At 40.0% G+C, this 27,100-nt stretch overlaps 2 protein-coding genes and 1 long non-coding RNA gene across 6 annotated transcripts; 2 read left to right on the forward strand and 1 right to left on the reverse strand.

Annotated features, from left to right (window-relative positions):
• Positions 1 to 6,140: 6,140 nt before the first annotated feature.
• On the forward strand, positions 6,141 to 6,539 carry LOC143865153 (uncharacterized). The gene has a single exon (XM_077375796.1). It carries the CDS (start codon positions 6,141 to 6,143, stop codon positions 6,537 to 6,539), a length of 399 nt encoding a protein of 132 aa, XP_077231911.1.
• A 2,117-nt stretch (positions 6,540 to 8,656) lies between these two features.
• On the forward strand, positions 8,657 to 14,137 carry LOC143850852 (putative wall-associated receptor kinase-like 16). 2 transcript variants are annotated; one of them, XM_077360124.1, is made up of 3 exons: positions 8,657 to 9,548; positions 11,653 to 11,817; positions 12,781 to 14,137. In XM_077360124.1, exons 1-3 carry the CDS (start codon positions 8,684 to 8,686, stop codon positions 13,962 to 13,964), a joined length of 2,214 nt encoding a protein of 737 aa, XP_077216239.1. In that variant the 5' UTR covers positions 8,657 to 8,683; the 3' UTR covers positions 13,965 to 14,137. The 2 variants fall into 2 exon arrangements, with proteins under 2 accessions (XP_077216239.1, XP_077216248.1); XM_077360133.1 differs by lacking the exon at positions 8,657 to 9,548 and adding an exon at positions 10,864 to 11,470.
• A 357-nt stretch (positions 14,138 to 14,494) lies between these two features.
• LOC143850883 (uncharacterized) lies at positions 14,495 to 19,583 on the reverse strand. Of its 3 annotated transcripts, XR_013236099.1 has the most exons (3): positions 18,352 to 19,583; positions 16,036 to 16,723; positions 14,495 to 14,995 (listed from the first exon to the last, which is right to left on the reverse strand). It is a non-coding gene; the product is annotated as an uncharacterized LOC143850883 (long non-coding RNA). The 3 variants fall into 3 exon arrangements; XR_013236098.1 differs by having other exon boundaries at positions 14,495 to 16,287; XR_013236095.1 differs by having other exon boundaries at positions 14,495 to 16,723.
• Between the last annotated feature and the right edge of the window lie 7,517 nt (positions 19,584 to 27,100).

Genomic DNA, 27,100 nt, shown 5'->3' on the forward strand with positions numbered 1-27,100 from the left:
TCTCATTAGTCATAATGTTCTCTGTGTTTAGGAGACTTGCCCAGTCTCGCTAGCACCCTTATTTGTCTTCTCTTTCATAAGAGACATGCCATGTCTCATAAACATCAGTTGTCATCTCTCTTTTAGGAGACTAGCCTAGTCTCATTAGCCTCTTTCTCTCATTTTCAGTTTCAAGAGCCTGTCCTATCATCATAGGAGTTAGGATTCTATCCAACCTCTCACCAAATTATGTTTTTTTTATCCACTCTTGCAAGGCATAGGATGCTGTCCAACCCTTGCAGAATTGTGATTCTGTCATTTCCCCCCGCAAAGCATAGGATGCTGTCCAACCTTTGCAGGATATCAGGAGTCTGTCCTCCCCTTATGATGATGGGATTCTGTCCTCTTGTGTCAAAAATAACAAAAACATCTAAAAACCAAAAATCTCAAAAATCTTGAGTCATAGGAGAGTAGTTAGGAATTCTATTCCGAACTACGTTGGCTTGATCCCTTTCAACAGGGTACGTAGTGCAGCTTGGGATTCACATCCCAAGTCCAGCCAAACCTTTAAAAATAAACATTTCAAACCTTTCAAAATTACAAAAATATTCAAACCCTTTTCAAAAAGATCTTCCTCTAGAGTTAGGAGTCTGTCCTAGCTGTTTACGGTGTTTAGAGTTAGGAGTCTATTCTGATTTGTATTGATATGGTGTGTCCTGTCGTGTGAGTGTCCCTAGAGTTAGGAGGCCTCGAGTCGGTCGGTTAGACATTTAGTCGAACTGATGGCTAGACTAGGAAGCATATAGTCAGCCCATAGTTTTCATTGGGTTGCATAGCCTAGATACACATAGGATGTAGGGCCCACCTGCATTAGCTTAAGGCTAATCAACTTGCATTAGTTAGGGCATATAGAGAGTCCTAAAAACTACAATTCACTTGAATTTAAGCAATCGTACAAAAAAGCTTTAAAAATCAGTCGAGTCTAGTGGAATCGAGTCTAGAATAGCAGTTCTAGATGGTTAGGCATAGTAGTTTAGAATAGGGCATCGAACTACGTTGACTCCGATTCTTCCCGAGACCGGGATACGTAGAGCAGCTGGGATGGACGGCCATCTTGGTCCGAGTCAGGTCGCATTAGAGTTAGGACTCATTTTGTCCAGTCATGTATAGAATTGAATTGTGTTGTGTGTTTTGCTGTGTTTTCTTACTTTCATGTACAGATCCTATACCTTTAGCTGTAGCATGCATGTGTTTGCACACCAAAACTCAGACACCAATTAGGTATGACACTCATAACCTAGTTATTCTCAGGTGACACTTCTTTCATTTTCTTTTATGTGTGCTTATTATTATTCCTCCGAGACATGCATGATTAGATAGACGTCTTCTCGGAGATATGTGTTCCCATTTCGTATGACTTTCGGCCAAAACACTTCAAAATCAATAATAAATGGCATAAGAGACCAGGTGCTTGCACTTGGGCGGAATTGGACCTTCCGAATTCGTAACCAGGCACGAACCTACTTTTTATATCTCTGGTTATCCGTTGCAACAGAGCATAGTATGGGATCCTTGGCCCACTTCCTTGGATGGCGACTCTTCTTTGTTTAAGGTACGCCTCGAATCTGGGCTAGTCCCCGAATCGAGAGGTATCTCACCTTTTAATCCCACTCATGCTGTAAGAGGCATTTTTCTTTCGAGAGTTCCTTGGTAGAGCTCTCCATTCACGTGGATGATCCAGTGAGACTGTTAGCGTGGGGCTCCTCCCTCACCGTCTTTCTCGGATCGGGGTCCACATAAGTATAGATATACAAATGAGTTGTTATATGTAATCTCTTTATCATTATTTAATGTAGTTCACATGCTCGAATGAGGGCACGGAATTCACATGCAAACCTATATAATATGTCATCCAAGAGATTCAAATACCATCAAACTACTCTTCTCTCTCTCTTGAATGGAAATTGATTAATTTAAAGAAAGCAAGAATGGGACAACCCTGACAATCAAGATAATCAAGAACAAACAACAAGAAAGAGAAAAGCAACAAAAGTCAACAACATTAAGGAGGAGGAAATCATATACTTCCAACTCAACCATCGATGCCCCCGCCGAAGCTAGCCTATCGGCGTCGCTACTAGTCGATCACCTTACATGATGGAAAGAGAATGACGGACCCTTTGGCTCTATCCAATATGATAACTATTCAATCAATCTTATCCAATTCAAGGAGTCTCCTTCTACTATCACCTTATGCAATGGATTATGATCAACAACCTTATTCCTTGATGCACTACTCTAATCTCTGCCTCAATGGAGTATGTGACCTCAATGGGAACCAAGAATGCCCAAATTGTTTCTAACACATTCCTGAGAAGGCCTCCTGCTCCCGGCGGTTCGAGATTCCCCAGTCTGCTCTTTTCTATGATTCCAAGATTCGGGTGGGTAATCTAGTTATTTTTTCTTGACCTCTCAATCATGAATAGTATTTTTTGTTCTTTGTGTCTTTCTCACTTGATGCAGCTATGGGTCATGCAGCCATGTCATGATCCCAGGGCTCTTGGCCTCTAGTTACATATAGTTGTTTCCTTTCTACATGTATATTTGCACTTTTCACAGTGTCTTTCGCCCTCTCTTACTACCACTCATCCTTTCCTTTATCATTTCCTTTTTCGTAACCCTCGAAAAACAAGGAAAATCCTGTTGTGGTTGAACCAACCCAAACCTGCTAAATAATCAGAAGAATACCACTAAATGATAGGTGGCTATCCACGATAGAACCACGTACGTACCTCGGACGCATCCGCATAGGCATGCCTTCAACGAGCAGTCACCCAATGAATTTGTGTTCTCTAAGGCCTAGGAAAGCCCCATTATTTTACGTAAAATCTTCATTTTCAAGTGGAGACCGATATAAGTGCCTACCAGCTTCCAATCCGAAATGCAGACCATAGTTTGGGAAAGGGGAATGATGCCGTAAATAAAATCTAAGTGGGTCCTACCGAAACACCCCAAAACTAGTGGTTATTTAGTTGTTGGGAGCTAGCGTATACATGAAACTTATTTAACTTACCAAAATACCCCAAAACTAGCCTTTTATAGATATCAGGGTATTTGTGTAGAAGACATTCAACTTACAAAAATTCCTCCAAACTAATCGTTTTCTAGATTTTGGAAGGGGTAATTTGGTAAAAAGTATTTAACTCATGAAAATACCCCTAAAACTTGTCATTTTCTAGTTTGTTGAGGGTATTTTCAGTAAAAATATTAAAAAAAATAAAAATAGTGCGTCGTGCCTTGCCAGCCCATCATGGGCCGCAGACAAGATTATTATTGGGCCGTGCCTCACACGGCCCATCACTATAGCACACGGGGCATGCACAGCCCACGTGCCTGGCCGGGCTGCCCTCCCGGCCCAATTGTCACTTTGTTATTAGAGTATGCCATCTTAATAGGGCTCGAGAAAGCCCATCACGTTGTGCCACCATCGTCTCTTAGAGATCTTTTAGAAAATCAGTTCTTATCAGGCATGGGCCCACCCTCGGTCAAGTTGTCAAGTTGTTTGGCAGCCAATTGGCACCACTAATTTGTTAGAAAAATATGGTGAAGATAAACAGACCAAAAAATAAAAGAAAAAGAAAATAACGAAGCATGAAACTCACTTCACATGATGTTATATTCTTGTGTTTTACAAATGGGAGATGATTTTTTCGAAACCACTGTGGGATTATGCGCCCCTATTGTCCCTTGAAATGTGGGCAGAATATAATGCTTTTTGACGGCAAATCACGTGAAAAGGGGGGCGCATAATCCTATATGGGGGCGAAAAAATCACCGCCTTTTACGAACATTACCCTATGTAAAGGTCTTAGGTATAGATTTTAGAAACCAACCCTCACGAGGAAGGAAGACACCTCACGCACGTACGGGTCAGAAATCTATGTTGTCTCTTTCATTTTGAATTGGCAGTTTCCTCTCTGTTTTTCCAATGGTTAGGTGGGAAGTTTTGTTCATTAATAAAGAGGATACTCTCCCAAAATCTGCAAACCAATAATATGAAGAGAAGGGTCATGGTTATTGTTAAGAGTCAGTCATGGCTACTATTCGCTCTTTATGCATGACTTACTTTTAGTTAACCAAAAAATCTACTAGCCTAGATGGAGACAAATGTGCCGACATTGGTGTGCACTATAACTCTTGAATCCTTGCTTGACCTTTTCTTTCTTTCTCGAAGCGTAGAACCTCATTCATAAAATATTATATATTTCGGGATTCTTTATTATATAATCTAAAGGTAGGAGGGAAGAAGACAGAAGAAAACAAGAAGAGATGGTATTTCTTGTGTTGCTTCAGCTCTTATGGCTAACAACAGTATTTGCATCTTCTACAGCAAAACAAGACTGTGTTTTTTTTTTTTTTTTTTGAAATGGCATATTTTATAAAAGAAACAGAAGGGACACCCGAAAGGGAATACCCAAAAATATGACCCTGATAAACACACCAAAAAATAAATAAAATTAAAGAAAGAACGAACCCAAGATTTACATGGTTGGGTCAATGGCCTACACGCAATTAATGGGCATGAAACTATTCTTCCTCACGATCGATGGCCGCAACACTTAAAACTGAAGGAAAAAAACTCCCAAACATAAAAAAAAAAAAAAAAAAAAAAAACCCAAAACAACCGTAAGACAGAAAAAGGGAAGAGACATAAACCCTCATTCACGTGATGCTATATTCTTATTTTTTTCAAGACAAAATATAAGGGTGTTACCCATAGTTAGAAAAAAAAGATTGCATTTAAAATTTTGTCATTAATTTACAAAATATGGTGGGGTAAAATTGGAAAGTTTAGGCAAATAAGTGTTTAAAACCGGTTTTAAACATTTTCCTAAAAAGAAAGGGTGTTTTTTCTTCTTTTAAATGTAAAAGTTGTAAACGAAGTATTAAACGGCACACCAATTGATGGGGTATGCAAAACAACCCCAATCGTCATGCGACACGTGGCGCCAGGGTAGACCCCTAAAAGCCCTCATCTCCTAAAGGGTATTCTTGTCATTGCGCCAAACCAAGATGGAATCAACTGTTTGCCTCACCCAACCATGGGTTGACACCTGTCCCAAAAAGACAAGCAAACTTACACTGAAAGTTCCGCTATAAATAGCCCTCATAAAGACAAGGTAAGGGAGACAAATCCCAAGAAATCACTATTCATCGCTTTGGCAGTTCAGTTTCACTGACTTGAGTGTCGAAGTGCCCGTCCGGAGCAAGGACTCCGGGTTGGCCTTCTGACCTCGTGTGTTGTTATGTAGGTCATCGCTTCTTTATCAACCCAGCTATCAGGGTTCGCCAGATCAGCTCTTACTTCACTGCTTTATCTGTTACCGATTCCGGGGGTAACAGATTGGCGCCATCCGTGGGACCCGAACGAAAAGCCGTTCTAAGTCTCAAGAAAAATGGCAGGACAGAAGAGTACCCGAGCACCTCCTGTTCGGGCAGTCCGAACAGCACCGCGACAAGTGACAAGAGGAGAATGACTAGCCTCACAGGTCGTCATCAATCCGGCAACAGCGGGGCCAGTCCCCGCTCAGTCAACCCCCATCTCGGCTCCTACGCCCGAACAAATTCAGATTCTTTTCCAACAAATGACCACGCTGGTCGACCAATACAAGAACCTCGTACAGCAGGCCCCTCAAGGCATTCCCCTGGAGGTCCCTCAACCCCCTGATTTAACGATGGAACCCCTAGCAGAGGAGCCTGCTTAGCCCCGCCGTGATCACACTCTTCACTCTCATTCGAGACGTGACCATCACTCCCGAACAAGACAGGCACAGACAAAACCTCATCGGCGATGCCGGTCTCGATCGGAACAACGGCACCGGCACCGAGCCGGTCGTGTAAGACAGGAAAAATTCGGTCGTCATGGGAGAAGTTCGGAGAGCCGCTCGGATTCAGCGGCGGGCCCCACCATAGACAGGAAGGCCAGACTATATAGTCGGGTAGAAAAAAGCACTGATCCCGTGTTACAGAGGTTCGAGGAGATTGATCATCGGATCGAGGAGCTGGCTAAAAACCACCATCGGTCCTCTATAAAATCGTTCTCCAGCGGGCATCCTTTTACAGATAACGTGCTAAACGCACCAGCTCCAAAAGGGTTCAAAATGCCTTCGGTCCAACAGTACGACGGGACCTTGGATCCCGTAGATCATTTGGAGACATTCAGAACCATGATGCTCCTGCACGGGGCTTCCGACAGATTCCTTTGTAGGGCATTCCCAACCAGCTTGACTGGTGCCGCGAGAGACTGGTACTCAAGGCTCAAACCCAACTATGTAGATAGTTTCAGAGAATTCGCCGACGACCTGGTTAGGCACTTCATGAGCAGTCAAAGGCCGCACAAGACCGCGACGTCGCTGATGGCTCTCCGTCAAGAAGATGGTGAAAGCCTAAAAGAATTTATTAGCCGATTTAATAGAGAAGCCCTGCAAGTCCCGAACTTGGACCCTTCTGCAGCTACGAATGCACTCCTTGCAGGTGCGAAATCGATCGAATTTCGCTGAACGGTAGCCCGTCGTAATCCGCACTCATTAGCGGATCTTATGGCGGGGCAGAAGAATACATCTCTATAGAAGAAACGTTGGCGGCCCTAGACTCCGGGAGGAGAAAAATTCCGGAAGAGGAAAAGAACCCTACGAAACGTAGGGACGATAAGCCCATGAGAAAAGAAAGAAGCCCAGAGCGAAGGGAGCGAAATTTTACGCCCCTCAATACACCTATTCGTAAATTGGTAACCCCATTCGTAAATTGGTAACCCCATTTTGATACTAGATAACCCCAATCCTAGAGACTTGAAAACCCTCGACCAATTTTCAAGCACTTGAGAAGCCCATTCAGAAATTGGTAACCCTACTTTTGAGAGTTACTAACCCCCTTCCAGAGAGTTGATAAACCCCTTCTGCTACAAAACCTCCTGCCTATAGCAACTCTTCTAATGGCATTACAATTCTCCTCATGATAGAAATAACAAAAGAAATGGATGTTATTTTCATTAAATGTGCTTCATGTATTACATCCCAATTTGTGTATTACAAAAACAAAAAAGATTTAAGTAAATCAAAAAATGTTTAGCCATCCATTCATGTATTACATCAACTTTTTCTTATACAACCACTTGTCTTCCAAAAAAGTGAGTGAAGCTATCCATGTATTATCTCCAGAACTCACACTAAAATGCTTAAACCCTAAACAAGATAAATCAGAAACAGATGAATGAAAATAGGGCAAAACCCTAAAAAAAGAAAAGAAAAACAAAACCTAAATACAAAGAGATAGATGGTAAGAACTCAACATTCAAGTTTTCAAGATTTGCCAGCAACAATGGTGGGTGAACAAGGAGGAAGATGGCTGGTAGGGTAAAAAAAAAAAGGTGATAATGGAAAAGTAAAAGAAGAGGGAAGAAGGAAAAAACAAGGTCAAAACGTGTTGTAAATGCCAAAGGGCATTTTCGTCCAGCTTTTACTGACAAGACGTCTTTTGTCCCTCGTTGATAAATTTTGAAAAGCATGGGTCTGTTGATAATTTTGCCTAATGTTTGTCCCCCATTGGTAATTGTTCCTTCATTTTTTAAAAGTTCAAGCTTCACCTACGGCTACAATCCCAACAAGAAAGATCTTTTAGAAAGTCGCGTCTTTGAACTAAACACACCAATAAATAAATAAAATTAAAGAAAGAAGGAACCCAAGAGGTGAAAGATTTACATGGTTGGGTCAATGGCCTACACGCAATTAATGGGCATGAAACTATTCTTCCTCACTATCAATGGCAACACTTAAAACTGAAGGAGCAAACCAATCAACCCCCAACTCCCCAAGGCCACTAAAAAAAACCAAAACAACCGTAAGATAGAAAAAGGGAAGAGACTTGAACCCTCATTCACGTGATGCAAAAAATATAACCCTGTATAAGGGTGTTACCCATAGTTAGCAAAAAAAGATTGCATTTAAAATTTTGTCATTAATTTACAAAATATGGTGGGGTAAAATTGGAAAGTTTAGCAAAGTGTTTAAAACCCGTTTTAAACATTTTCCTAAAAAGAAATGGTGTTTTCTTCTTCTTTTAAATGTAAAAGTTTTAAACGAAGTATTAAACGGCACACCAATAAAACAAGTCCTGCTAACTATAGTCTTACCTAATCGGCTAATCCTCAGGAGGAAGGAAGATTCCTCACGGGTCTGAAATTCCATTCAGTAATTCTATGCTCGTTCCTCAGAAGTCAGTAAACCAGTAAAAATGAGGAGAGTAAGTATGAGTCACCCCGCGTTATTTGTCAGTCACGGCTACTTGTCGCTATTTGTGACTTTTACTTATCCCAAAGACTTAAGAGTCATGTATGGGTTGGAGGATGCTAGCGTCACTCACATAGATTGAGAAAAATGTGTTCATGGTTCGATTGCCAAGAAATTCTTGTGTCCCCATTTCACAAGAGCTATGACACATGCAAATGTGTCAATTTTTTATCTAACGCGTATGACACTTGAATCCTTGTTTAACATTTCCTTTCTTTCTCGGAGCGTAGAAAGAGTCAAAGAGATGATATCCCTCACAACCTTTCTCATCAAATATTATATATATATATATATCATCCGGGCTTCTTTCTTATTATGTAATAAGTAGGTAAGAAGAAATTTAAAAAAAACAAGGAGAGATGGCACTTTATGTGTTGCTTCAGCTGTTATGGCTAACAACAGCATTAGCATCTTCAATAGCGAAACCTGGGTGCCAAGATAAATGTGGTAACGTCAACATTACCTATCCTTTTGGCATTGGAGATCCCAACTGTTTCATCAACGGCTGGTTCGAGGTAACCTGCAACACCACCTTTGACCCTCCTAAGCCATTCCTATACCTTCGTGAAATTGAGTTTCTTGAGATTTTGTTACAAGAAGGGCAAATACGCGTTACTGGTTGGATGGGATCGGACTGTTACTCCGAGACGGCCCCCGAGGGCATTGGATTCATTGGGTCTCTTAATTTTACAGGAACCCCATACACTTTTTCGGATACCCGAAACAAATTCACTGCCATTGGCTGTGACACCCTCGCCTACGTCTCAGGGCCCAATGCTACAGAATTCACCACTGGATGTACCTCAATTTGCGCTAATATAGAGAGCGTAACCAACGGGTCGTGCTCTGGCATTGGCTGTTGCCAGACTTCTATCGCACACGGTCTCAAGTACTTGGAGCTTAATCTTCAAAGCTATGAGTCCCATAATCTCACCAAGGATTTCAGTCCATGTAGCTACGCCTTTGTAGTCGATAAGGATTACTTCAATTTCTCCATTCCACTCATCTCCCTTCAAGATTTCTCTGATGAAAGTATAAAAAGGTACCCAATTGTACTAGACTGGGTGATAGGGAATGAAACTTGCGAAGTAGCCAAGAGAAATCCATCTACTTATGGATGCGGCGTGAAAAGTAATTGTAACGGCTTGGCCAGCGGTGGTGGGTATCGTTGCAATTGCCCTCAGGGCTTCGAAGGGAACCCATACCTTCCTGATTATTGTCAAGGTACTCTCTCTCTCTCTCTCTCTCTCTCTCTCTCTCTCTCTCTCTCTCACCAAAGATGATCTTGCTTGTGATGGCTCTGTAGATGTTGATGAGTGTAAAGGGAATCGTAGTCCCTGCGCCAAAGGGATTTGCCATAATACGGAAGGAAATTATTTTTGCAGCTGCCCAAAGGGCACACATGGCAATTATGGGGAAGACGGATGGGGTTCGGAAAATGTGGTTTGGAAGTCACCGTCGAACTTCCGAATATAATCTAGAAGCATAACCCATTCTACTGTCTCCGTTCGGATTCTGAACAATTATTCGGACTTCCGAACAATTATTCATGGTTCGATTGCCAAGAAATTCTTGTGTCCCCATTTCACAAGAGGTATGACAATATTTTATCGAACGCGTATGACACTTGAATCCTTGTTTAACATTTCCTTTCTTTCTCGGAGCGTAGAAAGAGTCAAAGAGATGATATCCCTCACAACCTTTCTCATCAAATATTATATATATATATATATATATATATATATATATATATATATATATATATATATATATATAGAGAGAGAGAGAGAGAGAGAGAGAGAGAGAAAACGGTTCCTACACATATGTGTAGATAAGTTATCTACACACTAGCTTAAAATACAGTGGGGGCCACATTATTTGGGTGATCCAAACCATTCATTTTTAAGGCCCTCACATAGATAGGGTGTCCACAAAAAATCAGATCCATAGGATCATCCTAACCATTCGAACTGTGGAGGCAAAAAATGGACTAATTTGTGAAGGTTTAAAGACATCCATTTTACCTCCACAAATCGTAGGGTTGGGATGATCTTATGGATCTGATTTTTTGTAGACACCCTATCTATGTGAGGGCCTTTAAAATGGATGGCTTGGATCACCCAAACAATGTGGGCCTCCACTGTATTTTAAGCTAGTGTGTAGAGAACTCTCTACACATATGTGTAGGAACCGTTTTCTCATATATATATATATATATATCATCCGGGCTTCTTTCTTATTATGTAATAAGTAGGTAAGAAGAAATATAAAAAAAACAAGGAGAGATGGCACTTTATGTGTTGCTTCAGCTGTTATGGCTAACAACAGCATTAGCATCTTCAATAGCGAAACCTGGGTGCCAAGATAAATGCGGTAACGTCAACATTACCTATCCTTTTGGCATTGGAGATCCCAACTGTTTCATCAACGGCTGGTTCAAGGTAACCAGCAACACCACCTTTGACCCTCCTAAGCCATTCCTATACCTTCGTGAAATTGAGTGTCTTGAGATTTTGTTACAAGAAGGGCAAATACGCCTTACTGGTTGGATGGGATGGGACTGTTACTCCGAGACGGCCCCAGGCGCAATAGATCCACTAGGTCTCTTAATTTTACAGAAACCCCATACACTTTTTCCAGTACACTAAACATATTCACCGCCATTGGCTGCGACACCCAGGCCTATATCAGAGGCCCCAATGCTACAGACTTCACTACTGGATGTATCTCAATTTGCGCTAACAAAGAGCGTTTAAGTAACGGGACGTGCTCCGGCATTGGCTGTTGCCAGACCTCTATCCCAGAGGACTTCAAGTACTTGGAATTCTTCCTTCTAAGCTATAGCAACCATACTCACACCAAGGATTTCAGTCCATGTAGCTACGCCTTTGTAGTCCAACAGGATTACTTCAATTTCTCCATTCCACTCATCTCCGTTCAAAATTTCTCTGATGAAAATAAACAAAGTTTCCCAACGGTACTAGACTGGGTGATAGGGAGTGAAACATGCGAAGTAGCCCGGAGAAACCCATCTACTTATGGATGCGGCCTGAAAAGTATCAGTAATGATTCGAACAGTGATGGGTATCGTTGCAATTGCCCGCTGGGCTTCGAAGGGAACCCTTACCTTCCTAATGGTTGTCAAGGTTCTCTCTCTCTCTCTCTCTCTCTCTCTCTCTAAACACTGAAACCAAAACATGGTAGAGAAATAGGTTGAGTTGGTTGACCTGGAATATACCATGTCAGCTCATGAAATGGAATCTCCTCTCATGAAATGTGTTTATTTAAGTCCTAACGAGAGATGTTGTTGCTTGTGATGGCTCTGTAGATGTTAATGAGTGTGCCAGGAATCCTAGTCTCTGTACGAAAGGGATTTGCCATAATACGGAAGGAAATTATTCTTGCAGCTGCCCAGAGGGCACACATGGCGACTATGGAGAAGACGGATCTGAATGCAAAGATGACCAATTTCCAACCATCCAAGTTGTTCTAGGTAATACCTTCTTAATCTCCATTTTAGAGGACTTAATCTCTATTACTCATCAAATAAAATTTATCAATATAATTGAAGTTAAGGATATTTTACCTGGAAGTTGGCCATTTTAGTGTTTTTTTTTTATAAAAATATAAATTTCTACCCGATTTGTTTTGATAGCTTCCCCTACTTTTTATTAGAATTTTCTTCCTTGGCTCAAATGGAGCTCATTGGGAACTGTAACATCTAATGAAACCATTATATATGAGGAGAGAGAAGGGTGAAAATATCAAGTTCTAAATGGAAAATGATTTAGTACCAGAAAATTAAAGAGGGAAATTATAAATTGTGGAGGACTTTTCTTCTATCCTATTTTCTCCAAATGAAATCATTTTTTAGAATGCCAAATTTGTTAGTGATTGTGGATTTTCAAAATCTTATATTTTGCCATGTTTTAATGTTTTTGGAAAATGTTTTCCCAAACGCTTGTCTTAAGGAAAGTGATATCACGCCTTGAAGCAACGGTTTCTGTTTTCTATCACAAACAGTACCCTCAAATTCTCCAACAAAATTTCAACCATATGAAAGTCGTCCTATGGAAAACAATCGACCCCCTAAGAAATTTACTAAGTCTCCCGACGTGCGCCTCTCTCTCTCTCTCATCCAAAGACAGAAGCGCACCCACACCATTACTCACTATGTATTACAATATTTAGGTAAAGTGGACTGTTGCTGCATCCTCAGTGATATAGCTATAAGAGATGAGGTCCCTCGAGTCTACCTTTGGAGGTCTGTAAATGGAGTTCCACTAGTTGAAACTAGATGGGATCATTTCAACTCGAGGGGATGCGTTGTATCACACATCATGGAAGGGGGGTCTCATCTCTCCGAAGAATTATTTACGTGGAGGTCCCATTACCTCCTTCTTTCTCAATCCTTGATAATTTTAATATCTTACTCTTGTCATGTGTGTTGATTCAGGTGTATGTGCAAGCCTTCTGTTTCTACTTATTAGCAGTTCTTGGATATACTGGGGACAAAGGAAAATAAAGCTCATCAAGCTAAAAGAGAAATTCTTCCAACAAAACGGAGGCTTGCTATTACAAGAACAAATTTCGTCCCATGAAAGTGTTACCAATACAGCCAAGATCTTTACTGAAGCGGAACTTAGAAGGGCGACTGACAATTATGACCAAAATCGAATCATTGGTCGAGGGGGGTATGGTACAGTTTACAAAGGAATTTTATCAGATCATCGAATAGTTGCCATTAAGAAGTCCAGAGTAGCCGATGGAATCCAAATCGATCAATTTATAAATGAGATTTCTATTCTTTTACAAATCAACCATAGGAATGTAGTGAAGTTGTTGGGTTGTTGCTTGGAGACTGAAGTTCCCTTACTAGTTTATGAATTTATCTCCAATGGAACCCTCTTCCAACATGTCCATGACAAGAGTTGTGCATCTTCCATTTCATGGGAAAACCGTTTGAGAATCGCTTCTGAAGCTGCAGGAGCACTTGCTTATCTGCATTCAGCAACTTCCTTACCAATCATTCACAGAGATGTCAAATCTACCAACATACTATTAGATGAAAATTATACAGCAAAAGTGTCTGATTTTGGAGCTTCAAAATTGGTTCCTTTGGATTGTACTGAAATAACAACGTTAGTGCAAGGGACCCTAGGATACTTGGATCCGGAATACTTTCAGACAAGTCAATTAACCGAGAAGAGTGATGTCTATAGCTTTGGAGTGGTTCTTCTGGAGCTCTTAACAGGGGAGCAACCAGTTTCTTCTGAGAGATCTGAGAAAGAGAGAAATCTTTCTATGTATTTCATTTCGTCAATGAAAGAAAACCGTCTTTTTGAAATCTTGGAGAAACGAGTTGTGGATGAGGGAGGGACAGAGCAAATCTATGCAGTTGCTGATCTTGCAAAGAGGTGCTTGAGAATGAGAGGAGAAGAAAGGCCGACGATGAAAGAGGTGGTTGTGGAGCTCGATGGGTTGAGAAGGTTGGAGGTACACCCCTGGGTTGAACTGAATCAGAAAGAGAGTGAATATTTGCTTGGTGAACCATCTGGACTCTACAACAACAGCCAAAGTGTTGGGAATTATAGCTTGGAAGCCAAAGATGTCTTATTAGAGTTAGAGATTGGACGGTGATTGCACTGCTCGTTATTAAGATTATTAAGCTCTTATTGTTAGCACAAAGATTATTGTTGACAAAAATAGAATGTGTTTTCTATTGTAACTATAGATATACAAATGAGTTGTTTTTATGTGTAATGTTTTCTATTGTGAGTATAGATATACAAATGAGTTGTATTTATGTGTAATCTCTTTGCCATTATTTAATGTAGTTCACATGCCCAGATGAGGGCACCGAATTCACATGCAAACCTATATAATATTCCATCCAAGAGATTCAAATACCATCAAACTACTCTCTCTCTCTCTCTCTCGAATGGAAATGGATTAAATTAAAGAAAGGAAGAATGTGACAACCCTGACGATCAAGATAATCAAGGACAAACAACAAGAAAGAAAATCTAACTGGGTCCTACCGAAATCCCCTAAAACTAGTGGTTATTTAGTTGTTGGGAGGGTATACATGAAACTTATTTAACTTACAAATATATCTAGTTATTTAGTTGTTGGAAGGATATACATGAAAATTATTTACCTTACCAAAATACCCCAAAACTAGCCTTTTATAGATACTAGTAAAAAGTGCACGTGCCTTGCACGTGGGACTGATGGCAATATAACAAATAGAGAAGTTTTAGACATAAAAAAGAAACAAGAAAATCATACATATGTATACTTCTAGGAAATATGCGAAGCTGATTGCAAGCAAACCTGCACATGTATCAGTGGTCACCAAGCAAGTTAATAAACCTTGAAATTCCATAAAGATGGAACTCTGCATAAAGCATAAACACCGAAATTTTGCTTGTTCAATGTCTGTTCTTCTATTAAAATATGAATATTAGTGATATAAATTCTCGATGTTTTGCAAGTGCGAATTTATACAAATTAACTTTTAGTAGTAGCTCCTCTTCTAATTTTCATACCTCTCATCTTGAGATATTCAAGGTAAAGATAGAGAATAGAAACACAGGTGACATCATAGGTAACATATCGGTTCCTTTGAAATATAGGTGATCATAATCCCCAACAACCAACATAATCCCCTACGGTCAACAAAGACAACAAATGTGAAATGATTCATAACATTATTCTCATATCTGTTTTACTTTGAATTGAAGGAATGGATGAGGTGAAGGTCATGTAATGAAATTTTTTATCTCAATTCAAACACCATATGTAATCCATCAATGGATGTAACATACGATTTACCCTTTTCAAAGTTTATCCAAGGGTAGGAACCCGATGAACAAAAAATAAAGTGAAAAGAAATTCAAATTTTCTTGATTTTAAATAATAAAGAGAATGGCATGACTGCGGATCAAGAAGCAAATTCCAAATATCGAACCAAAAATTGAATGATAATGAGCGCCAATTTTCGGTTCATTGCCATCCACAGAAAATACCATATTCAACACTACCATAAGAGTTCAAGTAGATACTCTTATGATGAGGCTTTGGCAAGTTATGAATTCATCAAGCCTCTTGACGAATGTCATATGATATTAAGGAGATGCACTTTGTCTTTAATGGCATATTTGCTGCTTCTTGAACTTTTTTAATTAGCTTGTGCAAAGTTAACTCAGTAAAGGTTTGAAGTTACAGAGAATAAAATTAAATAGAATACAAGAAACAAAATGGAGGGGAAGTTATAGAGAATGCAAATTTAAGAAAGGAAATAGAGACACATACAATCCAGAAAATAGTTGATAGCTAAAGGAGCATCTTTGAATGATACATGTGCAATCCCAAAGTCTTAGATCTTCATTTTGAAATTTGCATTCGAAAGGATATTTTTCGGACTCAAATCTCACACGATATGGATGAAGAATTTGGGAACCGAGATATAATGAAGTCAAAATTGAAACATGCAGTGAGGGCACACTTCTTTGGACACCGCTTAGAGGAGTCCCTATTTCAATTTTAGCATAATACAACCTAAAACCATCCAAATAAGAAATCAATCCCTTAAAAAAACAAACAGATAATTAAATAAGACAAAATTAAATTCTGCTCTAAAAAGAAGAAAAAAATGATACATGATCTTTCAAATCCTCAAGCAATCATACTGGTGAAAGGCATGTACCTGTGACAGCAACATTAACATGGAATTATCCAATGTTATAAAAATTTGTTGTGAGATCAAAGTATCTGGCCCACAGCTTACTTAAAAGCTACAACTGAGATTTGGACTAACGAACAAAGCTGAGACCAACAAAGCAGAGTTAAGAAATGAAAAGAAAAATGTACAGCCCACAACTTGCTTAAAAGCTAGTTAATCTTCTAAGCTCTATGAATTCACTTGTCCTTGGGTCTTAAAAACCATGTCCAATATGATCTGCAAATACATAAAAGCATGGCATTAAAGGGGCACAAGGGGTTATTTGACAGTTGAAGCCACTTTTCAATCATGTAAATTGAAATCTGAGCTTCACATGAATTTGATTGTGTTTATAGTTTTTCATAAATGGTGGGAGTTTCTAAAGCTTTTGTCTTGTAATGTAGTGTAATAAATTCCAATGTGAGGTCAGCAGGCGTGGTTCGCGGGTTTTATTAACATCGTAATGATAGAGATGGAAGAAAATGACAGATGAAAATAGTGTAAAACCCTCTTTGAAAGAGGTATAACAATGATACAGATGGAGAAGAAAGGGGGAAGATTTTGAGTAGTGATCACCAAGCCTCTTGTCCATGATGCTGAACCTCTTATTCATATTAGACCAGATTGGTGTGGCCCATCTGACCAACGACCTGTCTTCTGGTGGTCTAGTGCTCTGCTACGAGTTAAAATCTCCATTAATATATTGTCAAAGGTATAGACGTCACTTTTTGGTGTCAAATATCCTTAAGATATCCTTAAGATGAATAAAACCAGCTTTAGGAAACCATACATATAAGGAATTTGCTAGGGTCCATCGCAAAAGGCATTTCGCAGCTGGTCTATTGCATGTCAAAACAGCCATCTCATGAATGAAGACAACAACTTTTGTCTCCATTCACGAGGTGGCTGATCTGACGTGCAAAAGACCAGCCGCGAAATACCTTTTGCAATGGACGCTAGCAATTCCCTAAATATAAACATATATACTTGTAGAATGACAAGGTTGCAAGCTGCATCAAATAGTATATAATCATCCATGCTGAACTTATTTGTGTTGTGAGAACAAAGGGAAACAACCGAATAAGAAAACATGTCAGGAGCTAAAAATACATGTTTTATATTTAGTGCAAGTACTAAACAGGAAATGATTGCATAATCATAAATATGATAGGCTTCAGAAATCTGCACGTCCTGGTCTACCTTCATTCTAAATTGCATCTGTTGTTCTCGAGACTAATTTTTCTTCCTTCTATTTTTCCTAGGCCAGCAAGATTCCCAATAATGTTTAAAGTTTTATTTTAAAATATTTAAAATGATGGATTTATTTTCTATTTCTATCTAGAGTTTCCAAAACTGCAGATATGTTCTCCAAAATAATCTGCTGCCCATGGAGCCATTGGAAAAACACCTAACAAGCTTGTCATTGCAGCAAAGGGCCTCTTTTAAGCCACCCACCAATCATCTTATATACAGTTTCACATTGAAGCAAACACTTTTACATACATAAATCAAATGAAGAAAACCCACTCCACAGAGCTAACTTTCCTTTAGCTCCAACGAACAACCATACATATCTCTAACAAAAAATGGATTTTTTGATGGAAATGAAATCTTCATTTGATCCTCAGAAGTGAAATCCGCAAAGAAGGCAAGAACCCAAATTGTTCTCTCTCTTCTGCCATGAATCGTTCAAGGGTCTCCTATAGATTGTAGCTGAATATGAAGAGTTTGATAACCGACTTGCAGGCATTTCTTTTAGAGATGCCTAAGGATTTGCAAATTTTCTATTACATCTGAATTATAGATCAGTAAAAAGCCAATAACGCTAACCTGTCCATCACTAAGAATGTTTTCAAAGAAATGAAAACTTACTTAACCCAATTAGTCCTGATACTTTGATTTCATATTTCTTGTAAATATGAAATGTAACATACCTAGGAATATAACCAGTATACAATGGACACTTCACTTCTTTGAAGAGCTGCTATGTATTCCCAAACTTGCGTTCAAATATCAATCTAAATTTGATTATAATCTCCAAAATTAAGGACTTCAAACATCATATGATCATAACAGTAATAAATTCATCCATAACCTCCAAACTTAAGAACTTTGATGTCAAATAATCATAGTTCAATACAGAGCTTTCATAACTCGCCTAAAACACCACTCATTATGGCTCTAATATCATGGGAAACAGTTGCCAATAATTGCAGAAGATGTAGTAGCTCCACTAAATATCATAAACCAGATGACTATTCGACAATATATGTGAATTTACGAAATGCAAATATCAACTACCAGAATGGAAACTCCTTGGGTCTTCATGATCCCTTGTCCATGGATGCTGGCGGTGCATACTCTATCGGATTGTCTTTCCTGAAAAACGAAGCATACAATATGTAAGCAAACTATGCTACTTTACTTCGAAATAAGTTTGTTGAAATTGATACAAAGGAATGAATTGAAGAGGCATTTTAGAAAATATAATACCTTGTTCATCAACCATGTCTGTAAGCTAGTAAACAAAAATCATAAACCCCTCATGGAAGGCAAAACAATTCAATTGCAAAATAATATGATACAATCCAACTGCAGAAATTAAAAATTAAAGAACTTCCTATCAACCAATTGCAGAATAGTATGATACAATATATCAAATTTCACTCCTTCCTCCGCAAGTCTGACCCCCTCCCCCCTCCTCGGCTCCTATCTCACAAACATTTTGTCAACTAAATATCAGAAAGGAGAACAACATTTACATAAAACCTCAAAGATAAAATATGCAACTCCTTCGTAGAAACAAAATTGTAGGAATCCTAAAACTGTCATTTGCCAAAAAAAAAAAAAAAAACCCACTAAAGTGTAGGAATTTGTCATATGTACATAACTCAAAATGATAAGATCTTGTAGACAAAGAAATCAAATTATTTCAGTTTATACATTTTTCAGGTGGCTGATACTCCAAATTTCATTGAAATTATTTTTTTAATTTGGTAAATTCGTCAAATGAAATGGGATAAAGAACTCAAAATTAAAACCAGCAACAAAATGAAAAATGCAAAAATTTAGTGGGATTTCTCATGCTCTCTGTATGCTTTCTCCACTCCTTCCTTATTGTTCTCTTCATTAAAAGGTCAACACAGATTTCCATTCCCATCTCATCTCTGATTCTCTTACAGTTGCAGAGAGACTTGGCTAACCTTGATGTTTAAATCAAAATATTCCACCAAATCATCTGCATAGAAAGAAATTCAAAACAGAGATCAAATTAGGTTAGGAAAAAGAAAGAAGGGAGAAGGCAAGCACCCCAATTCAAAAATAGACCCTCTTGCAAATGTCAAGGAGATCAGGCGGTGTACACAGAATGCCGAACATTCAAAAATCCTATGGTGATGGAATAGAGCTCCGGAAGCTAAAACCCTCGCAAGATGGAAGAGAGCTCGAGAAGAAGAACTACACCCGGGTGGAGGTTTTGTTAAAATCCGTTATCCAATGCGAAAGTGGGAGTGTGGGACACGTATCTGCTGCCAGAGAAACCAAAGGAAGCACATGAAAAACATAACATGAGGCGTGACATTGGGAGACTACAGCTAGCGTGTCAGAAGGGCAAAATGGCGTAAATGCCCTCTTGAAATCGGACATATAAGGAAGATTTAGGAAAACGCATTATAGGATACACACGGAAATAGGAAGGAACAAAGCACCTGACGAATTTTCATCATCCAAAGTTTTTTGGATGCATGTGGAGGGGCAAAGAAGGAGGCTGGTATGACGAGAATACCCTGCAAAAGTGGGACATATTTGGAAGTTTACAAAATGATGACGAAATTTCTAGGTTTAGGCTTATAGGATAAGAATAGTAACGAAAGGATAAGGATTAGGGTATTTGTGTAGAAGACCCTCAACTTACGAAAATACCCCCAAACTAATCGTTTTCTAGATGTTGGAAGGGGTAATTGGGTAAAAAATATTTAACCCATGAAAACACCCCTAAAACTAGTGCCTCACACGACCCATCACTGTAGCACACGGCCCGTGCACAGCCCACATGTCAGGCCGGGCCGCCCTCCCGGAGTCCCGGGCCAATTGTCACCTTGTTATTAGAGTATGCAATCTTAATAGGGCTCGAGAATGCCCATCACGTTGTGCCACCATCGTCTCACAGATGACCGACCACCTACCCAACCCGGCCCTGATTGTATTCATTTTTTTTTAAAAGTTCATTGTAACTAACGCTTAGAGATCTTTTAGAAAATCAGTTCTTATCAGGCATGGGCCCACCCTCGGTCAAGTTGTGTTTTTTTTGGTAGCCAATTATTGGCACCACTAATTTGTTAGAGAAATATGGTGAAGATAAACACACCAAAAAAATAAAAGAAAAAGAAAATAACGAAGTATGAAACTCACTTCACATGATGGTATATTCTTGTGTTTCAAAAATGGGAGATGATTTCTTCGTCCCCCCTGTGGGATTATGCGCCCCCTTGTCCCTTGAAATGACATAAATCACGTGAATAGGAGGGCGCATAATCCTACATGGGGGGTCAAAAAATCATCGCCTTTACAAATATAACCCTATGTAAAGGTCTTAGGTATAGATTTTAGAAACCAACCCTCACGAGGAAGGAAGAAGCCTCACGTAAGGGTCTGAAATTATTGCATATATAACTTTCTTCTATGTTGTCTCTTTCATTTTGAATTGGCAGTTTCCTCTCTTTTTTCCAAGGGTCAGCTGGGAAGTTTTGTTTAGGGCTATAACTTGGGTCGGGTTTTACCCGACCCGCATCGACCCGACCCGAAGCTAGCTTGGGTTGCGTTCATGTTTCTCGGGTTTCAGGTCGAGCCGGGTCTACGATCCAAAAGCCCGCATGAATCTCGGGTCAAGCCGGGTTTGAAGGGGCCCAACCCGACCCGACCCGAGTTACTTAAGTTATAGTATGTATATTTTTTTCTAAAACTTTGTTACTTTAAAAGTGAAAACTTAAAAGTAAAACTCACGCACGCAATCACAGGGACTCTTTTCATCTTCTGTTCGTCCCCCCCCCCCCCTTTAGATCGAGGGTTTCAAGTTTCAACTAAATAGTTAATGCACTAAATAGTTTGAGATGGCCGGTTTGAGATCTGTACATGCTTGAAAATTAACATGTACAAGAGTACATTAGCAGGGATCAACGTTGATTGTGGCCGTGTATCGAGACTTGCCGCGGTACTGGGTTGTGCGGCTTCTTCACTACCAATTTCCCATCTGGGGCTGCCGTTGGGATCCGGAATCCCGACAAAATCACAGTGGGATCCGGTGGTGGTGAGGATCGAAAAGAAACTAGCATTGTGGAAGAGGAAATATCTGTCGTTTGGCGGGAGGATTACTTTGATCAAGGCTGCGTTGGCAAACATACAGGTTTACTATATGTCGTTATTCAAGATTCCGGCTTCAATTGCAGCAAAAATCGAGAAAATGCAAAGGGATTTCTTGTGGGAAGGTGTGGAAAGCGACAAGAAACTCAAACATCTTCTCAATTGGGATACGGTTTGCAGATCAAAACGTAACGGTGGACTTGGGATTGGGAAGCTGCGATTAAGAAATAAATCATTGTTGGGAAAATGGCTGTGGCGTTTCGGATCAGAAAAAGATGCGCTGTGGCGGAATCTCATAGGGAGCAAGTATGGTAAGGGATGGGGGGACTGGATATGTAGGGATCCATCGCGCGGCAAAGGATCGGGGGCCTGGAAATCAATATGTTCTGTGAAAAACCAATTTTTGCCTCTCATTCGTTTCAAGGTGGGTCAGGGCGCGAATGTTCGATTCTGGCAAGATCTCTGGATTGGGACACAAAAGCTCATGGATAGATTCCCGGACCTATTCAGGTTGGCCCGTAACAACCTTGCATCTATGCAAGACAACTTCAATAGAAGGGCAGGGACTGATAGCTTGGTGTGGGATGTTAAGCTACGGAGGAATCTGAAAGAAGAGGAGATCAATAATTACACCTCCCTCCTTCAATTATTGGAGGGCTGTTACATATCCTGGAATTCTGAGGATTCAATTGTCTGGCAGCCAGAAGCAGAAGGTGAGTTCACGGTTCGTTCATTCCTACAACAAATGAACAATGAGGTAGGGGCTGAATCTCAGTATAACACCTTTTGGCAGCAATCAATTTCGCCTAGGATATTGGCTTTCGCCTGGTCGGTCACCCATAGGTGTCTCAATACATGTGACCGGTTGAAAAGACGTTCCTTTCATCTCGCTAGTAGATGTGTCTAATGCGGTATGGAGGAGGAGTCTCTCGATCATATCTTCATTCACTGCTCTTTCTCGACCAGATTATGGAATGCTATTTTCCGGGCTTTTGGAGTTCAATGGGTTTTGCAGGCGCGAATATCCGATGTATTGCTTAATTGGGGAGGGGCCTTCCAATATTGCATAGGTGAAGCATTATGGAAACCTCTTCCGATGGCCATTACTTGGTACATTTGGAAGGAACGGAACAACCGCATATTCAATGACAAGGCGAGGCATTGGAGGCACATTACTCTGGAAACCAGATTAGCCCTTATCTCCTGGGCAAAGACGAACGGAAGCATTCCATACTGTAACGCCCCAGATTTTTGGAGAAATACCAACTCGGTGCGTAGAAGAATATTACATCATCTTTCTTAAAAACTTTCATTATTCCCAAGATCTCAAATACAACAATGACGTTTAGAGGGTTTACAGAAATTAGGTCTAACTTATTACATCTTAATTCAAGACATAGTTGATACATATTTAAAACATATTTGTCCTTTAGAACAGTTCTGCATTCAACTCTAGCATTCATCATCTTTCATCTATACTTCACCTGGGGGTTGGAACAATAAAACAAGAAAAAATGGGTGAGCTCAAATAGCCCAGTAGGGTATAAACAACAAGTGATGTAGAATTGTCAAGCTCATAAGAACATGATATTTTGCAGATAGGACATCTCACATTATGAACATGGAAAGAAAGAATAAGCACACCATACTTTCCAAACGTATAGAGAAAACTTATATAGACTTCATTAAGCATAGATGCTTTCATTCATAGCCATATCTCGGCTCATAATCCTCTAGATTTACACTCTCTAGAGTCGTCTTTATCGACGTGCACATGGAGGACTATAACGCGTCCACCCGTCATCATATCATAACTCAGTCCATATTCAGAATTAGGGTATCACAAGATAAACATATCTCACGGAAACAAGTTTCGAGGATACAAAATAGAATCATTTATCTGAAAGGAATGGGGTCTGAAAGAAAGGATCCCCCTTGGATTCTCATCAGTTTAGAAGGATAGAAACTCTTATAGCAATTGCGTATAAAGAGAATCAAAGAATATGAAATATTCTCATCCAGTATATCAAAAGATAATCAATGGAGAAAACTCTTACATAAAAGAGAATCAATGGAAGAAAACCCTTACATCAAGTTTAGCAAAAAGAGAATCAAAAGATAGGGAACCCTTACATCAAATATAACAAAAAAAGAATTAGAAGATAAGAAACCCTTACATCTAGCTTTCCGATCACAGGTTTGTTTGAGCTTACACCTTGGAGTGGATAACCTGTAAATTTATTCTAATTTTATCAAATTCATGTTTTAAGGCAGTGTCCTTTCTGTCCAGGTAATGTCCATCTATGTCTAAAATAATGTTCCATGTGTTCAGTGTTCTTTCTATTAAATTTTTAAAAATCATGGGGCCCAGCATGCACTATTCATATGGACCCCACATGTTACTATTTATGTGGACCCCACATGTTACTTATTCATGTGGACCCCACATGTTACTATTCATGTGGACCCCACATGTTACTATGCTCAGCAGTTCACCATTCTTTGATTTAGTTTATTTCTTGGCTACTATGCGCAGCAGTTCGCATTTCTTTGATTAAAGTTTACTTTACGGTTACTATGCTAGCATTTCACCGTTCAAATAAGATGGGCTACTATGCTCAGCAGTTCGCCTTTCTTTGATTAAAGTTTACTTTACGGTTACTATGCTAGCATTTCACCGTTCAAATAAGATGATAAAACTTGCATAATCTATAGCGAGTTATCGCCTCTTATGCATGCTTTATCATATTATTTACATAGGTGGTAGAACCAACCATATTAAATACTTTAACTATCTATATGAAAGACTTACAGAACCAACCATATTAAATACTTTAACTATCAATATGAAAGACTTACAGAACCAACCATATTAAATACTTTAACTATCTATATGAAAGACTTACCTTGGTAGTGATGAAGTGGATTTCCTTTTTCTTCTCATCTCTCTCTTTTTTTCCTCTCTCTCTTACTCTTTCTTCTTTCTCGTTCTCTTTTCTCTCTCTCTTTCCTTTTATTTTTCTTCTTCTTCTCTTCCTCTATTTATAGGTATTTTTTTCAACTACCGTCTTAAATTCACAACTACTCATTAATGATAGTGGTTGTGGAGTGACCCGCTTAATCAATGAGTTAATGAAAGTGGTTGCGGTGTGTCTTTCTGGTAGTGGTTCCCACTAGTGATGGGTCCCGCTGGCGTTGGGTCCCGCTATTTGTGGGTCCTGCTTGTTGTGGGACCCGCTTGTGTGGGGCCCGCTGATGTGGGACCCGCTTGTGTGGGGCCCGCTGATGTGGGACCGCTGTTGGTGGGACCCGCTTGTGAATAGTACTCGGTGGGTCCTACTGTGAATAGTAATTTTGAATAGTTTATCTCAATAGTGAACTTGCATAGTATTTCTGCATAGTAATCTTACGTAGTATTTCTGCATAGTAATCTTGCATAGTGACTATTGTGAATAGTAATTATGAATAGTGACTATTGGTAATTTTTTTATATGTGTAAGTATCTACTCATTTTTAGTTGACATCTGGGACGGTGGTTTAGTGGTAGGAAGCCGTTCAATCCTCGCTCAGCGTTGGGTTCGAATCGCGTACGCCCCATTATGCCAGATGTCCTCATGCCCGATTAACTCGGGGAAAAATGAGTAATGGCTAATGATTACCCACCTATGAGGCCATTTTTATTTATTTGTATATATATATATATATATATATTTTTTACCGGTTATTACATTTTACCCCCCTTAAAAAAAATTTCGTCCTCGAAATTTTACGTACCTGTAGACACCCCATTTTGACCAGACCCAAGTTTGCGTTGTCTGTGCGAGTCTCGTCAAATCAGTGAGTTGGGGTCCCAAATTGCACCCTGAGCTAGCTTAGGGTCCCACCAAGGTCCCTGTGAAATTTTGTCAAGATCCGACCACGTTTGCCTAGCGAACGAGCTAAGTGTAAATACCCCATTTTGACAGGGCCCTAAACCCGCGTATTCGAATGAAATCCCGAGGTCAGGCGGAAAATGAATGAATGTGGGGCCCGCTTGTGTGGGGCCCGTTTGTGTGGGGCCCGCTGGTGTGGGACCCGCTGATGTGGGACCCATTTGTGTGGGGCCCGTTGTTGTGGGGTCCGCTGATGTGGGATCCGCTATATTCACGGAGAGAATAAGGACAGTAATCATTTCCCTTGTTTTTAAATTGCATGTAATGAGTATGTTTTGATTTTTTATGGCATCCAATGCATTTGATTATTGTTTTTTATTTTTATTTTTATTTTTGCAAAAATATAAGGGAATTTGGGGGGGACAAGAGGGGGACAAAAAATTCTCATTTTCTCCCATCATGATGACTCATGATGGGTCTTCTGATCTCTCTCGCGAAGAAAAACGGGAGGAAAGAAAAAAAAAACAGCAGGAAAAAGAAAAAAAGGGACAGTGGAAAAAACGAGAGAGGGAGGAGGGACGAGGGTTTTTGGGTGGCTGGCCACCATTTTCTCTCCCACAGCCGTGCCACCTCCGATCACTATCCCCATCTCCGGCTTCTTCTTCTTCTTCTTCTTCTTGATCTCTTCCCCCAGCCGAAACCCATCTCTGCAACTCCGATCGGCCTTATTTTCTTCCTCTTCCCAAATTCTTCACCATCTCCGGTCAACCCTCCCTTCGGCCAACTCCATCTCTCCCACCTCAAGGCTTCAACAGATCATCGCTGCGCCAAGGAGAAATCTCAGATCTGAAATTTCAGATCTGAGAAGTGAGAGGGAAAAGAGGATTTGCAGAGAAGCACTGAGAGAGAGAGAGAGAGAAAGAGAGGGAATCGGGTTTCTCCTTTCGCCTTCATCTTCTCCGATCAGATTTTCCGATCGGATCCGATCTTTCCGATCGGATCCGATCTTTCTCCGATCGGATCCGATCCTTTTCCGACAGCCGCGTCCTCCACCTCTTCCATCTTCTCCGGCGATTCATGCCTGAATCCAGCAACTATATCTCTCTCCGATCATCTACATTTGATCACCTCTGCAGATCCGAGATCCGGCAACTCCTTCTTCTCCAGCCACAACTCCGGGAAGAGAGCTGAGCACTTAGAAATAGGGAGATCCACAGACAGAGAGGTTCGGGTCTCCTTCTCGAAAATCTTGTCGGTGACACTCATCTTCGTCGAGCATTACTTCTGCCATCTCGCAATTCCGATCTTCATTGTCAGCAAGGTAAATCTGCGCCACTCAGGTAAAATCTGTAACATCCCATTGTTATATTCTCTCATGTATTTCAGCTCATGTTTGGTGTGTTAGAATTCAGCTTGTCACATTTGCATTGGCAACTCATATGGATGTGAGATTTAGAATTGGATTTTAATTGTGGATTTGGATTTCTCAGATTTCAGCTCATTTTGAGTACTAGGATTTAGACTCAGATTAAATTTCTAGTTGAATTTATCATGTTTATAGTCTAATATGTGTGGGATCTGATGTTTAAATCTCATTCGGTATAGTAGTTTGGGTTTGGGTCAACATATAGAATGATTTTCCATGCTTGTGTTAACTGACATTAATCCTACCATGTTGAATAGCCCTCACACCCCTTTGATACAAACAGCCCTTGTACTCTTCTTGATATATCAACTCCCTGTTTGGCATTAAAATCAGTTCACATATCAACTTCCCTGTTCGGCACATGTCAGCACTGTTTGATACCAAAATCTGCACA

The sequence above is a fragment of the Tasmannia lanceolata genome, unplaced genomic scaffold (genome assembly GCF_043159265.1).
Source record: "Tasmannia lanceolata isolate RefF3 unplaced genomic scaffold, GAP_Taslan_0.1 ptg000003l, whole genome shotgun sequence".
NCBI lineage: Eukaryota > Viridiplantae > Streptophyta > Magnoliopsida > Canellales > Winteraceae > Tasmannia > Tasmannia lanceolata.

Coding starts and splice junctions, on each gene's coding strand:
- LOC143865153 (XM_077375796.1), top strand. CDS start 6,141: ATGCCTTCGGTCCAACAGTACGACGGGACCTTGGATCCCGTAGATCAT.
- LOC143850852 (XM_077360124.1), top strand. CDS start 8,684: ATGGCACTTTATGTGTTGCTTCAGCTGTTATGGCTAACAACAGCATTA. Junction 9,549..11,652: donor CCTTCCTGATTATTGTCAAG/GTACTCTCTCTC, acceptor ATGGCTCTGTAG/ATGTTAATGAGTGTGCCAGG. Junction 11,818..12,780: donor AACCATCCAAGTTGTTCTAG/GTAATACCTTCT, acceptor GTGTTGATTCAG/GTGTATGTGCAAGCCTTCTG.